At 43.4% G+C, this 15,596-nt stretch overlaps 2 protein-coding genes across 4 annotated transcripts in view; one reads left to right on the forward strand and one right to left on the reverse strand.

Moving 5' to 3' along the window:
- cdk20 (cyclin dependent kinase 20) lies at positions 1-5,740 on the forward strand. Its single transcript, XM_086034214.1, has 8 exons — positions 1-1,075; positions 1,146-1,259; positions 1,709-1,897; positions 2,191-2,312; positions 2,423-2,485; positions 2,769-2,892; positions 3,666-3,821; positions 3,909-5,740. The coding sequence occupies exons 1-8, from the start codon at positions 941-943 to the stop codon at positions 4,101-4,103; spliced, it is 1,098 nt and encodes a 365-aa protein (XP_085890340.1). The 5' UTR covers positions 1-940; the 3' UTR covers positions 4,104-5,740.
- magixa (MAGI family member, X-linked a) overlaps positions 4,612-15,596 on the reverse strand; it is a 23,598-nt gene continuing 12,613 nt past the window's right edge. The window contains exons 17-22 of one of the 3 annotated variants that reach the window (XM_086034190.1): positions 11,120-11,320; positions 10,967-11,031; positions 10,000-10,146; positions 8,495-8,633; positions 7,939-7,983; positions 4,612-6,773 (exon numbers count right to left, since the gene is read on the reverse strand). In XM_086034190.1, coding sequence (XP_085890316.1) covers positions 6,214-6,773; positions 7,939-7,983; positions 8,495-8,633; positions 10,000-10,146; positions 10,967-11,031; positions 11,120-11,320 — 1,157 coding nt within the window. In that variant the 3' untranslated portion in view covers positions 4,612-6,213. Of the gene's footprint in view, positions 6,774-7,895; positions 7,984-8,494; positions 8,634-9,999; positions 10,147-10,966; positions 11,032-11,119; positions 11,321-15,596 lie in introns of all 3 variants that reach the window. The other 2 variants (XM_086034199.1, XM_086034182.1) reach the window with 2 other exon arrangements.

Below are 15,596 nucleotides of genomic sequence, written 5' to 3' on the forward strand. Positions count from 1 at the left end.
ATCGTTCACCCACTCCAGAATCACTATACTGTATAGTGATTTTTAATATCTTGGGCTATATAAATCACTAAACAGTCAAACGTAATAATAATAATTGTCGAACTCGTCGTGGGCGCGCCGTTTGTGTTCTGAAATAAGTTTTGATTGTAATCATCAATAATTACATTTGCAAGATGAGTGTATTCAACAAAATTAATATAAACACAACACTTTATGACCATGCGTGTTGTGACGTGTAACTGTACTCATATTAAACAACAACTGATGAATTTGTCAGTTGACAAATGACCAAAGGATTTGGCAGTCGATTTCAAAAATACATCGAAAATCATTTATCTGTATTGGAGCAATGCATCGTGGGATATATTAGATTTTCTAGCGAGAATTGTTGATTATTTTAAAGATGCATTGCGAGGTACATTGAGGTCACTTATTGGGGATAATTTATACTCAAGTCGCTACAAATTCCAACAGCAACACAAATGGAAAACTCACTATATAGTACACTATAGTAGTACTATATAGTAAGAGTGAGTTTAACAAATCCTTCCCCTTCCTCTCCTCCTTCAGACACAAGAAATGTATTTGTTCCCTCAATGATGTTGCATTGTTAAATTCTATTAAATTTTGATTTCTATCCAACTTATTCCTACGCCCCATGAGCCTTTGCGTGAATTAGGTGTACCTATAATTCAATTTCTGCTTGTTCATTGTGAATAACGCAAACACTTCTCAAGCCTCGCAAGACATTTTCCTAGGCTTACGATCGTTTAGAAAGGGGGGGATCTTTAAATAAACCACTCTGTGAAACGAAACACGGAAGTGTCTCATAGGAAGATGCACGCATAATCGTTTCTCGGGAATAAGGTGGATAGTGACGTAAGTTACCTGAAGATATGTTCCATATGGAGCATATCAAGAAGTTAAATGCTCTTCAACCATGAATTTAGCTCTTTCATGTATTGTCATGAAGTTACTTCACAAAACGGCAGGTGACGTGATGGAGCAGTACAGCATTCTGGGCCGCATCGGGGAAGGCGCTCACGGCATCGTGTTCAAGGCCAAACACGTGGAGGTGATGTCACCAAAGTGTCGCTTTGCAGACTTTTTGATGAAATCTAATGTGACAAAACTATGTCAAGCAGACAGGAGAGACGGTGGCGCTGAAGAAGGTGGCTCTCAGGCGCCTGGAGGACGCCATTCCCAACCAGGCTCTGCGGGAGATCAAGGCCCTGCAGGAGATTGAGGACAATCAGCATGTGAGTCAAACTCCCTCACGCAGAGGTTTTCTTGACTCAAATTGAGGCAGGGATTGGAGCACTAGCTCAAAAACAACACTTTTTCTGTTCTCAGAATTTTCATGCATATAATTGTCCTTTCTTATAAACGTAAATTCCACTAAAATATGAAGTACAGGAACTCTGTTTAATGTTATTCAAACATGTTGAAATGGCATTAGTGTAATTGAATTATTGAGGTGGCAAAATTGTCATTTTGTCATTTTTCAAATGTAATTTTATATAGATGCCACAAGATGGGAGCAAAGCACCTTAAAAAGAAAGGCCCTGAAAGCATCAACACCAGGCATTCTAGCACGTGCTCAATATGAATCCGTGTTACATAAACGACTCTTCAGTCGATAAGAAAACTACTTTCACATGAGGCTGAGGCAGCCACATTTCCTGCGCTCACAGTGCCAACTCCTCAGGTGGTGAGGCTGAAGGATGTCTTTCCGCACGGCACCGGTTTTGTCCTGGTCTTTGACTTCATGTTGTCCGACCTATCGGAGGTCATCCGCAACTCCCGGCGACCTCTGACCCCGGCGCAGGTCAAAAGTTACATGCTGATGCTGCTGAAGGGTGTGGCTTTCCTGCATAACAACAACATCATGCACCGGGTGAGCACCATCGACAGTCAAGTAGGGCTGGCTCGTATGGCCTTCAAATCAAATTTCCCGTTTGTTTCACAAAAATCCGATTGGTGACTTGAATCGATAGTTTCCCCTTTTTGCTTAGTCAGTTGTTAGTGTAGGCCGGAAAACATATCGATTCAGAAGAAGTACCAAAAAAAAAAAAAAAAAAACATCTTAAATGAGTCGATAAAATGGATTAATCGGCCATCACCACTCTTAATTGATGGTCTGCGGTGCCCGCCGCCCTCCACAATAAAGCACTTCCTGTTTGCCGCCAGGACCTGAAGCCTGCCAACCTCCTCATCAGCTCGTCGGGACACCTGAAGATTGCAGATTTTGGTCTGGCCCGCCTCCTCAGCCAGCAAGAGGGTCGACTCTACAGCCACCAGGTGGCCACGAGGTGCTTTCCTCTCGAACCGAGCAGCTTCAGTTGTCACTCCTTTCTTTCTTTTTTTTTTTTTTTTTTTAATATGTAATCATATCATCCCATCATTCCGCGTGTGTATCCAGGTGGTATCGTGCTCCTGAGTTGCTGTACGGAGCCAGAAAGTATGATGAAGGCGTTGACCTGTGGTAAGTTAAAACGATTCATGGTTGGATTGACACTCCATGCTTGAAGCGACAACATTTGCACTTATTTTGCTCTCATGTGTCACAATTGGGCTACGTAGTATAAGGAGGGGGGGAAAAAAATCTTAAGATCAGGATGAGGCCTTTTCCAAATGCGGTTAAAAATGACTCGCTGATTGGCTGATTTAACTCAGGTTGCGTGTTTGAATGACAACACCGACTCACGACTGACTGTGTGTGTGTGTGTGTGTGCCCGTGTGGGTGTGTGTGTGTGTGTGTGTTGCAGGGCAGTGGGTTGTATTTTCGGAGAGCTGCTGAACTCGTCTCCTCTGTTTCCCGGCGAGAATGACATTGAGCAGTTGTGTTGTGTCCTCCGGGTGCTCGGGACGCCCACCAGTGACACCTGGCCAGTAAGACACACACATGCGCACTAGGGGTGTAAGCGTTTTTAGCGTACCGCTGAATCACATTTCGGTTTGGTCCGCTTTTTTGGAAACTTTCGATTCTGTATATTTTCGGTACAAAAAAAGACAGATTTATTTATTTTTTTTAAATATATTTATTTATTAAAGATGACAAGTAAACTGTACTTTAAAAAAAAAAAAAAGAATAAATAAAAGCGAACCATTCGGGTGATATTCTAAGAAATTACACCAGAATAAAAAATACACTAACAATAAAAATCTCTTAATTTGGTAAATTATTAAAACACTGAAATCTTTAAATACTCATCAGCAAAAGCCTATGACACATCTAAGTATTCAAGTTAAAGCCAAGTTGTCATTTCAGTACTTATATACACTTTTTGTGATGAAAAAACGCACACACAAACTAGAAACACAATCAGTGTACACACAAAAACACACTATAACACGCGCTACAACGCACTATTCCCACACCTGAACATGTAATCCAAACACAAACAAACTCACGCATTCACAAAATCTGTACACACACAAACACACATGCGTAATACGCACAAACCATCCACACACGCACACACGATAACCCGCACACAACATACAGAATACAAACATACATGCACACATTATACACACTAACACACATTGAAACACACACACAATACGCACACACACAGACAGACAGACAGACAGTCCACACACACGCATACACAAACAGAGCAAGGCATCAAAGATCCTAACATTTCTTCATTTCACTGTAGGAGATGGCGGAGTTGCCAGATTACAATAAAATCACCTTCAAGGAGAATCCCGCCGTTCCATTGGAGGAGATCGTCCCCGACTCCTCGTCTCATGCCATCAGCCTGCTGTACAACTTCCTCGTTTACCCATCCAAGCGCCGATGCCCCGCCCGGCAGGTATGAGACGAGCGATTGAGCAGGCGTGGTGTGGCGTTTGGCAGACGGCGGATGAATTAACTCCCGGAGCGATTGCTCACTCGGCAGGCTCTCCTCCATCCGTATTTCTTCTGCTCGCCTCTTCCCGCCCACCACTCGGAGCTGCCCATCCCTCAGAGGGGCGGTGGGCACCACCTCCACCCGCGATTGCAGGCGGTACCCGCCGACTTCTCCGTGGACCTCCCCCTGAAAAACAGCTTGGTCCAGCCGGCGCTGCTGCGGGGACACGCCTCCTGCCTGTGATTGGTCCTACTACTTGGATAAACAGAACCTACCTCAGTTGATGTGATAATACCGGAGATGGGCATTCCGTCCCAGGGACGGAACGACGGATAAACGCCCATTTTGGGGACGGAGGATGAGAATTATTTTTTAAAAGGACGGACTTAAGCAAAGACGGATGTGGGTTTTCGTCCGTCCCTGTAATCGTCCCTAACGGGGTCGAGTACCGACTGGCATGTTGCGTTGTGTTCTTTTAAAAAAAAAGACCACTGTTCTCTTCTGCGATACCGTACCCAACTCACAGGCATAGTCTGCCCTCTAGTGGTTCATCACATGTAACGCTATGGATTACGCCAAAGGACGTCCATTTGTTTTGATAGCAATTTTGGTTTGCTAACTAACTGTTAACATTTAGTACGTACCTTATCCCTTTGCATGAGAAGTATGTCCTTGTCTGGGACATTTCTACAGCGTAAAAATCTCTCTTTAAAAAATTCTTTTTATGAATAAGAACGCAGGGACGATGACGGAAGGGTGGCCAGGTCGCTGGAAAATACTTTTATTAATTTTACCCTGGCGGTAACAGGGTTAGCTTCTCACTAAACTTCTCCACATGACCAAAAGAAGGAGAAAAAAAAACTGTTTAATAATAATAATGTTTAATAATTTCTTGCAACAGTCCATAAAACAGTCCATAAAAGTGAGTCAAACAGGAAGTGGACCTGACGGACCCCCAGAGGGAAGGCGGGGGGGTGTGGGGTGGGGGTGATTTCTGACAGGAAGTTTGCCTGCAGCCTCGGCGCCATCTTGCTGGGTGAAGGCTGAAGCAAACGAGGCACTTGAGTTAGCGCGCACAGCTGCGGGACATCGGCGCACGCTATAGAACAGTGATTCCCAACCATTGTGGGATCCAGCTTCACTTAATTTGTCCCCAAATTATTTATTATCTAGAAATATCTATTTTTTCAGCTATCTATGCCAGCGACGTATAGTGACAGGCAGAGCAATTAGATGCTCGTCCACTAGATGGCAGAAAGTACAATGAACCTGTACCTTCCCTTTTCGCTGTTTAATTGAGTCTGTCAATTTGTGAATAAATTGGCAAAAGATCATCACTGTATGTATACTTTTTGTGACATTTTCGTTGGTGTTAAGTTTTGATTGTTTTTTTTTTTTTTTTTTTTAATATGTTTAAATATTGAATGTTGATCAAATGTGTCTTGGCTCAATGGTTGCGGAAGCGCTGCCATAGAAACAAACTACTCATTGGGCGCTGCGTTGCCATAGCGATGACATGACTGACAACCTGCAGGATTTTTTTGTGTGTGTGTTTGTGGGTGTGCGTACGTGGCTTATCAGAAGCAGTTTTTCAGGACAAAGCAAGCATTCAGTCTCTATTACTCTATAATCGATAAGAATACGATAAGGTCCTTTCATACTCACACACACGCACACACCCAAAATCCAAACACAAAACATACACACTTAATGCACACGCAGACAAAACCAGAAGCACACCATCCACACGCAAATTTTCACAGGCACACACAATCCACGATGACACGATGCACACACAAAGAAAACTCAAACGCACCCACGCTCGATCGTCACGCGCACGGAATTAACAAACACACTATCCACACGAGCCACGCACACAAGTCATGCGCACACGCGCAGCGCAAACAATCCACACATGCACAAAATCCACACAGACGCAAACACACAATTGCCGCTCACAAACACACAATCCTCACGCACACATTACGTGTGTGTACGTATATGGCTTACCGGAGGAAAAAGTTTTGAAAGTTTTTTTTCTTTTTTTCATTACGAGCAAGCAATCAGTCTCTATTACTCTATAGTCATCATCAACATCATAATTCACTAAGGTCCTTTCAGGTTATAAAAATAAAAATGATTGACATGCTTCAACGTCAGGATGTGTCAGGTTCAAAGTTCTGGTATTTGCATACTTGTTGGGGGGGGGGGTGCGCCTCTTTTGCACCTCACCCTCCAATCTTAAACCATGTTGTCCGATCACATGCAGAAAAATGCCTTAAAAAAGAAAAAAAAAAGAAGCCCTTAAAAGTCAACCCCAAAAAATAAGCGCAAAGTGTCAGCCAATGTCAACTCAGAGTGCGAGTCCACCCAAGAGGCCCCGCCCACTGAGGCGACTGCCAATCAGAACCTGCGTCAGTCTCTGCGGGCTGGGCTCCAGCCAGGGCAAACCCTCAACCTCTTCCTGCCTCGCCCCGGCTCTCCTCCAATCGGAAGACAAGCTGGCGCCCGACTTGCTGTCTTCGGATTGGCTGTCGGACGGGCGCTCGTCGCGCGGCCTCAGGAACGAGAACGCCGCTCGCTGAGGAACTGGCCAGCTCTCAGAATGCTTTGCATCCTCCTCCTCCTCCTCCTGCTTTGCGATCTCCTCTCTTGTGATCCTCCCTTGCTCTCTTCTCTTTTTCCTCTCCTCCTCTTGCTCCCTCCTTTGCCTCCTCGCCTCCTCCTCCACAAGGTCCAAGTCCAGATCCGGAGGCCCTCCTCCACCTCCCCGTCCTCTTCGCCTTGGTCTCGCTTTGGCTCCCCCTGCTCGCTTTCTCCTTTGCGGGCTATGGGAGGTGGTCGTCATGGCAACCGCATTAGCCTCCCGCTCCTCCATGCGCGAGGGAGACGAGGAGGAATCCTCCTCAGGGCCTGAAAAAAAAAGGACAACTTCAGCCGAGCCACCTCAGAAGTCCACGAGTTGCTCGTGACTGAGTTTGGGTCATTCACTCAATTCTTTTTTTTTTTTTTTTTTTCTTTCAAATCAATTCAAATACGGACTGGCAAGCCATGCAGTTTGGCAGCTTGATTTATGAAAATGTTTATTGAGGGTTTTGTTTACATTGACAGAACATTTTCCCCAAGAGCAGACTCGTGTTTTGACATTATTTCTAGGAGGGGGTAGGAAGAAGCAAGAAGCAAAACGTGTATCAAAATGTTACTTCATGCCTTTATTGTCATAGTAACATGGCTATTATACACCTTTGTATTTTATGATTGCATAAATGATGGCAAGCGTTTTTTTTTTTCAAACAAAGTTTCATTATTGGCAAATTTGACGGCTGCAGCTAAGTATTCTACCAGCTATCCCATTGATTAATCAATTGATCGGATAGAAATGGATTTTGTGTATTAATAACATATACATGTGAGGAGCGGGTATTATTTTTTTCCCACTTTAGTTCGCCAACGATTCATCAGTAAATTCATGTACCACAGCTTACTAAAGTTTTTAGAATCAGGTCTTGTACTTATGATCCCATAGATGAATCATATAACAATTTACGTTACATTATTAAACAATAACATAAATGTGAGATAATTTTGGAGATCGCCATGCTGAAGTATTTGTGAAAGGCCCGGTGAGTGACGTGGGTGTCAACGAATAAGTGTGAAGAGTTCGCTGGCGGTCTGCATGTTGAGTGACTTTGCATGAACTGTGTTGTTTTGTTACTGTTTTTTCAGGAACGGAAATAGCAAATTCCCCCAAAAAGGAAAAAAAAAAAACTTGCGTTCCCCCTCAACCCCCCCCCCCCTCCAAAACTTCTTTAGATTAATGTCGTTGTCATTTGCTTTTTCTATTATGTGACGTGGGGGGGGGGGGGGTAAAACAAATCAAATCTGACATTTTCATTTGAAGTCATCTTGCCCGGCCCGCCTCCTGACAAAAGCAACGTTTGGACTCAACAACAACACAGATGATGTCATAAGCGATAAAGATGAAGAATGAGCCAGCCCGAGGAGGAAGAGAAGAACACGCTGAACGTTACCGACCGCGAGTTTTCCGTGCGTCCGATGACGTAGAAGCAAGGCTCGCCTTGTTTGGAGTTGGTCATGCACAGAGACAGGCTGGACAGCTCCACTGAGGAGGAGGAAGGAGGGAGGAAAAAGAGGAAGGTGGGCAGGAAATGGAAAGTAGGAAAGTAGGAAGACATAGTCAGCGAGCGGAGTGCTCCGACTGGATCGGAGCAGCGACACTTGTCAAACCTCTGGGCTCGATGTTGGCTATTTGTCTCCGTGTTTTCAAAGCAATTTTAGCTGTATTAATGCAAATCAGGCTTGGGACGGTACAAGTACTCTTGAATTAAGGTACCATTGCGTTCGTGAAATCCGATTGTTTTCATTTGGATTATGCTGAAATATATTTCCTCAAACTATATTGAAGTTCCCTAGCCAACCTGTCAAAATAATATATTCATCTGGTAAATAAATCCTAAAAATAACTAATCAGCAAACCTAAGTAAGACATCGGACTGTTTGAAATTGTGAAACAAATGCGTAATATTCCTCCCGTAAAAACCGAGGTGTGTTAAAAGTGGAAAGGAAGAAGAAGAAGGGAGTTTAGTGACTACGCGATGGACGGGCATCATCACCGTAATCGGGGACGTAGCCATTTCCTTTCTTCAGGACTAAATGGATCCGATGGCCTCCCCTGCGAATCTGCTCCACCGCCTGACTGTGTGTCATTCCTGCCGTGCTGTCACCGTTGATCTCCACCAGCTGGTCCGAAACCTGAGGGCAACCAACAGGAAGCTACTGTGAGTGGCTGCTTAAAGAAAAAGCAAAGAAACAAAAAGTGTTACCCATGTGGAGAGAGGAGACTTTCACGAGCAAAGCCCCACCCCCCATTGAGCGATAAACACTCTGTAAGATTAAAAATAGATACCGTGTAAGATTATGTACAGAAATGTACGGGCAAATTACAACTTTTGTAAGATTCAACACAGCCCGGGGTTGACAGGTATGCGACTGTCGGAATGTAATTGGCAGGAAATCGTGTACGTGCTAATGCTAATATGTCAAACATGTGCAGCGTTTTTCATTTTCAAGTGGTTAGTTTCATTTTAGCCTAGCTATAAGCTTAGCAATTAGCTTAACATACTAATGCTAACTGTCTAATGCTAGCTTGTCGAGGCAAATCAGCACGTGGCCAATTGTTTGTATTTCATTCAGCCTTATGCAAAGATGGCACCCGGAGTGTGACGTCGCCAAACTCTTCAGCTTTACTAAGTGGTCAGCGGAACGTAAAAAGCTTCTCAATCATATCTTGAACCGGGCAAGTTGCGCAAGACGGCTAAGTTAAAGACTTTAAAATCCACTCAAGTACGTAAAGATGGCCAAAGCTGTAAATGGGAGTGAGACCGCTCCATTATTCAGACGAGTTAATGCAACCAAACTACTAAAAGCTGACTGATTGTACCGAAAGCCACCGATGTTGAGGAAGTCCAATAGGAAATGTGGAATGAATCGATTTCGGCTGCAGCGCTGAGGGTTCCAAAAGTCTCGGTGGAATGTTCCCATCCTCAAGATATTCCGAAAATACACAAGCATCTGTCAAATGCACGTTGACCATTACAGAAGCCCAAGGGTCTCAAATCAATCGCCTGTGGCAAGTGTGGCAGTTTTGTACGGATTCCTCCTGACCCCAAAATGTTGTCTGCTCCTTGTTCACACAGAGACATCCATGCGGAGTTCTGAAGACAACCAACACTTCCTGGCAAGAACAGAAGCCAAGACGCATGCCCGCCCGGGCTTCAGACTCTGACTGTTTTTCCGGTGTCAAGTCTCCCACGTCTCTTACATTGACCAGACTCAGTTGTTGATTTTGTTCAAGTGAGCTAGACCAGCCGGCTAATTTCCTCAGGTATGACATATGAGTCCATTGGGAATGCTAACAGCTTGCTAAAGTCAGCAAGGTTTTGATGGAATTCGAACAAGGATCATTAAGTGAGTTTCGAGAGCAGAACTTGGATCAAATTGAAATATATGCAGATGATGGGTTATTTTCTGAGGTTTTTGTAATTTATCTGTTGTTTGGTCACATTAATGAGCTGGACTTTGCATGTGAATGTGTGTGTGTGTGTGTGTGTGTGTGTACCTGCATCTTGTTGCTGCACTGGGCTGGCCCCCCATCCATCAGTCCCAGCACATAGAGCCCCATGTTGTACTCGCTGCCCCCCCTCAGAGAGAAACCAAAACCCGTGGGACCTCGTTCCAGATCCACCCTGTAGAACTTCGACTCACTCTAAAACACACGCGCACACGCAATGCAATCAATTCTACCAACATCTGGTGTATTTGAGTCCAAGGGTTTCTGAATGAACTGCTATGTTAGCTTTCGGAGCTAGCTACCAATTGGCTAGCTGCCAATATGGGGCATTTTTTGTGTGAACAAAGGGACATTTCATTTGGACTTTGTGGAACTATGGTGCATTTGAGTCCATCTGTGAGTGAGTGAAGATGTAGACTGCTACGTTAGCCTCTGGAGCTAGCCGGTGACTGTCATCAAGTCGGTATGGAGTAGCATTTTTTTTAACAAAAGTACTTTTAATTAGACTGCTACGTTAGCCTCTGGAGCTAGCCGGTGACTGACCAGTCAATTCGGTTTGGAGCAGCATTTTTTTGAACAAAAGGACTTTTAATTAGACTGTTACGTTAGCCTCTGGACCTAGCCGGTGACTGACCAGTCAAGTCGGTATGGAGCAGCATTTTTTTTAACAAAAGGACTTTTAATTAGACTGCTAATTTAGCCTCTGGAGCTATCCGGTGACTGACCAGTCAAGTCGGTCTGGAGCAGCATTTTTTGGAACAAAAGGACTTTTAATTAGACTCCTACGTTAGCCTCTGGAACTTGTCGTCAAACGGCTAGCTGGTATGGAGCAGCTTTTTGTGAACAAAAGGACTTTGAGTTTGGATCCTCTGTAACCGCTGTGTTGCATTTAAGTCCATCCCATCGTGAGTGATTATGGTTGTCTACGCTAGCTACGTAGCTGTGTTTTACGTCTCAGCTGGCATGGAGCAGTGTTTTGTGAACAAAAGACTTCTGAATGAATCGAGTGTGTTACCTTTGCCCTTCCTCTGCATCCTTTGGTGAAGTGCTTGTCGATTTCCACATCGGCCCCATCTGACTCTGCATTAGCCAAAATAAAGATTTGGATTCACCTTTTGCAATCAAAGGTGGAGTTGCGAATTCTGGAGCATTTTGGTGTACGTCTTACGTGCTCGTGGCAACACACTTAGCTTCAGCGTGTTCCCTGCCCTCCTCAGGATCTGGGCCAGGTCTCTGTGGTGCAGGGACGCTACCCCTCGTCCCTCCACGGCCTCCAACTGGTCTCCAGGCTGGATGAGGCCACTGCGGGCTGCTGGGCTGCCGCGGCGCACCGTCACGAAGCGATGGGACATCAGGGATTGGGATGGAGCTAGGAAATGAGGGGCAGGGCCATTCAGAAATGTCAATTAGGGTGGACAGAGAGGACCTAATTTTTCTCCTGTATGTCAAATTGTCTTCACTTTCACTAACTGCCTGTATTTTGTGTCTAGCTGTCCTCACTTGCTTTCAATTTGTGTCCATTTGTCCTTACACTGTGTCCAAATGGCTTCATTTTTTCCTAAATGCCCCCACATGTCATCAAAATGACCTGATTTGGTATTTAAATTTCCTCAGTTTGTTTCCCTTTACATCCAAAAGTCATTTTTGTCTCAGTCTCTTTACGTCGTATTTCCTTTTTTTTTTTTTTTTGTCTAAATGTCCTCACTTTGGGTCTAAATGTACTTTTCTTTGTCCACATTTGTGTCTAAATGTTCTCATTTTGTGACTAAAAGTCCTCATTTTCTATCTGAATGTTTTGCGTTTTTCTTAATGTTCTAAATGTATCCTAATATCCTACCTTTGTTTCCACATGCCCTCATTATGGCTAAATGTCCTCACTTTGTATCAAAATGTCCTCACTTTGTGTCTCTCTAAGGCCTAATTAGAGTTAACATGTCCTCACACGGTTTCAAAATGTCCGCATATCTTATCATCTTATTATCCTCATTTTGTGTTTAAATCTCACGTTGTGTCAAAATGTCTTCATTTTGTGTCTGGTTGTCCTCATTTTTTGTCTAAATGTCCCCAATTTGTGTCTAAATGGCCTTAGCTCTTAGTGGCTGAATGTATAATTGAAGAAGCACCAATTAGAGCACTGAATTATTCACACAAGCCTCAAATGTGGCATGAAGGCACAAGAACCATTCAGAATGTCTTCACATACAGAATTTCCTTCCTCTGCTTGTCGTCATCATCACACCCAACACAAAGTTAAGCAGAGTGAACATTGCAATCTTTTTAAATTCAACATTCTTTCAGTGATTCTGTCTTTCACATGAGCTTTTAAAGAGGTTGTGAGCAGAGAGTGCTGATAAGCAAAGCGTTTGACGTCACAGCATTTAGCAAACACGAAAGCTGGCAAGCACAAAAAAAAAAAAAAAAAAAAAATGTGAGAGGGGCTGACACCATCTAGACCAATTCCGGCGCTCCATGTTTTATGTCACCCTGGTGCAACCCACCTGATTCAAATGATCGGGATCGTTATCCCGCTTCTTCAGACCTTGATGATTATATGATCATTTGAATCAGGTGTGTTGCAGCAGGAACAGATGGAAAACAAGCAGAATTGCCTCCCCCTGATCTAGACTGACAGCACCACGCCACACAGAACAACTCACCAAAGCTAAAAATAGAACAAAAAAAACCCCCATAACATTCTGCACCCATTATCCAAAGCCAACACAGCAAAATGGCCTTGTGCTAAGTTAGCCTCGCAGTTTCCCTTTGTTTCCGATCTCTGCGATAAGCTACGATAATTAATTTCCCTTCAGTGGTTGTTCTAAGCTATGCTGCAAATTTTATTTTGCTTCCAGCTGTTGTTCTAAGCTACGCTAACAGTTTCCCATAATACTCAGTGGTGGTGCTAAGCTAGCAGTTGTCAGCTGTGTTGAGGATATTTGGTCCCGATAAAAGATGTCAAATGTTCATGAATAAAAGATCAACTCTTCGTCAAAGAGTCTTCCTCATCTTTATCAGCTTTCTGGAATGTTCGAACCACTTGGCGCTTGTGACCCACGTGAATAGTTTGCACACAGATGCGCACGCACACAGCCACGCACACTCGCAAACTGACACCGCGGTGTGTTGCGCAACTGTGAAACTGAAACAAAGTAACAAAATGGAGCAAGGTCATTAAATATACCGTATTTCTATACTGTAAGCCGACGTTGTGGGGTTGCCGCTGCTGAGGTGTTCTTTGGGTTAATGTGACGGTGATGTCATTGTTGGACAGTGTGCGCATGTGTTTGTGACTGTGTTTTCATGTTTATGACTTACTGATGGTGAAAGGAGGGTTGGGCAAACTTTTCATCTCAAGGGCCACTATTTGATTTTTAAAACACAGATGGGCCAGGTCATTTGTACTTATATATAAAAATAGATAAATAAATTTAAAAAAAAGTTCAAATGTGTGTAAAATAACATCTTTTAATAATAATATAATAATTGTTCATTTTAATTTTTATTTATTATTGATCATTAATGTACAAAGTAATTCCAATACAGTGATTTGTTCAAATAGATTTTTCAAATGTGGATATAGCTGCTTATCACAATATTTTTCTATTTTGGTATTTACAATAAATAAATAAATCATTTGATGGGATTAATTGTTAGAAAAAAAATACAAAAGGGAAATAAATGCTAAATTAATGCAACTGATACTACAGGACTCTGGATATTATAAATATACAGTGAAGCCCAGTTATTATTTTACTGCTCTGTTTGGCATTCAAGAATTGCCCAAAAAGTTCTTTGGTGACTGTCACTCCTTTCTCACATGTGAGGGTATTTACTATTTACAGTAAGTAAAAAAATAGAAAATAAAAGAAGCAATTTTTTCGGATTTACACAACAGCCAAGTGGATATGTTCCGCAAAAAAAAAAAAAAAAATGTGATACCGTGTGGCTGCAGTAGATGACTGTGAGAGCTGGACGATATGGACAAAATTTCATGTCTTGATATTCATGCCAGATATCTCGATAACGATACAATAACAATTTTACTATGGCTTTAGTGAAAACTAAGCATCTTTAAAGTAAAAGCCAAACATCAATCCAAAGCAATGTAGAAAGTCACATTTTTTAAATGACAACTTCCTGACATTAACAAAGTCGGCAATACATCAAAGCCAACTAAATTCGCATTGTACTGCAACTGTGCTTTAAGCATAAATAACAAGTTTGTGCTACGAACAGAAGTGGTGTGATGGTGTGTGTGCGTGGGTGTGCTAACTCCATCAATGTGTGTTGTTCTGAACCCATTTCCCCATTCATGTGTTGATATCGTCCTATTTCTTTATATTCATATTTTCAAATGTTCACATTGATATGATAATGGACAATATAGTGGTGGAACGTTGTACTCAATGGGCCGTAAAAAAGAGCACAGTGGGCCGTATGAGCCCCGCGGGCCGCACTTTGCCCTACGCTGGGCCCCTGAACACCAAGCCAGGATTCTTTTTTTGCCCAGCACGTCTTCATCATCATGTCACAATCCTCCTCTTCAATGCACTTGATCAGAAATCCTCATCAGACTCAAACGAAAGTTTTTTTAGTTAGTCAAAACAGTTTTCATTAGAGGATATTCGACCCATCTCGTCTCCAGCCTATGTTCTCATTTCTTAGAATTACAGATGAATTGGAGCCTGATAGCTGATTGTGGGCACCCTGGACTGGTTGCTCGTCAATGTCAGGGCACACAGAGACAAACAATGGATTTTTTTTTTTTTGTCAATGTTTTTTTTTTTTTGTTATGTGCGAGGATGTCTGAGAGAAGCCATACAAGCAAAAGGGAGAGCATGCAAATTCCACACAGGAATGCCGGAACCCGCATTTAAAGTCCAAACTTAACAACTGAGAGGTAAACATGCTAAACACTCCGCTGATCTCTGATCAGTTCCAAGCGCCAACCAGGTTCGGTTGACCTCCTCAGCAACACCGGCGGCACATAGGACAGCACACACACACACACACACGCCACACACACTTACATTTCGAGTCCTTGACCCTCTTGAGAACGGACTGCAGTCGCTCCAACATGATGAACCAGAACCTTTGTTATGCGTGTACGTGTGTGCGCGCGCGTGTGTGTGTGTGTGTGTTGGGTCTCAGAAAGCAGGCAAGCGTCTCAGCTGAGGGGAAACAGCTCGCCGAGGGAGCCGAGCCTGCAGTGGTGGGAGGGACTGACACACAGACTGAATGTGTGTGTGTGTGTGTGCGTGCAATTTTCTGTGAGGGCACGCCCCCCGAAACTAAGACCAAACTCAGTGCAAACCACCTGACACTCACGCGCATTCTCCCTTTGAGTCCAAATAAACAATCAAGGGAACAAAAAGTCATTGTTGTCGTTTTCCAGGGGAGACTCAACGGTATAAGTAATGTGATAATTACCACTTATTAAAAAAAAAAAAAAGTGACCACAACACTGTAAAAAGTGATGATAATGACGAAACAATAATGCCGTAACATACGTGATAATGCCGCTACAAGTGGCCATGACAAGGAAATAAGCAGAGCTCGGCAGTCCGTCCCTGGGCCGGACCGGTTGGACCCTCCGGCCCGGTTGGATGCCCATTTTTGGGGCGGAGGGGTGACGGGTGAAAAAT

This window comes from Filicampus tigris, chromosome 1, assembly GCF_054856515.1.
Source record: "Filicampus tigris isolate MCC_2025a chromosome 1, RoL_Ftig_1.0, whole genome shotgun sequence".
NCBI classification, from domain to species: Eukaryota; Metazoa; Chordata; class Actinopteri; order Syngnathiformes; family Syngnathidae; genus Filicampus; species Filicampus tigris.

Excerpts from the sequence above, each read along its gene's own strand:
- cdk20 (XM_086034214.1), top strand. The coding sequence starts at position 941 with ATGAATTTAGCTCTTTCATGTATTGTCATGAAGTTACTTCACAAAACG. Across the intron at positions 1,898-2,190 it reads ACAACAACATCATGCACCGG|GACCTGAAGCCTGCCAACCT; the intron begins GTGAGCACCATC and ends GTTTGCCGCCAG. Across the intron at positions 3,822-3,908 it reads GCCGATGCCCCGCCCGGCAG|GCTCTCCTCCATCCGTATTT; the intron begins GTATGAGACGAG and ends CTCACTCGGCAG.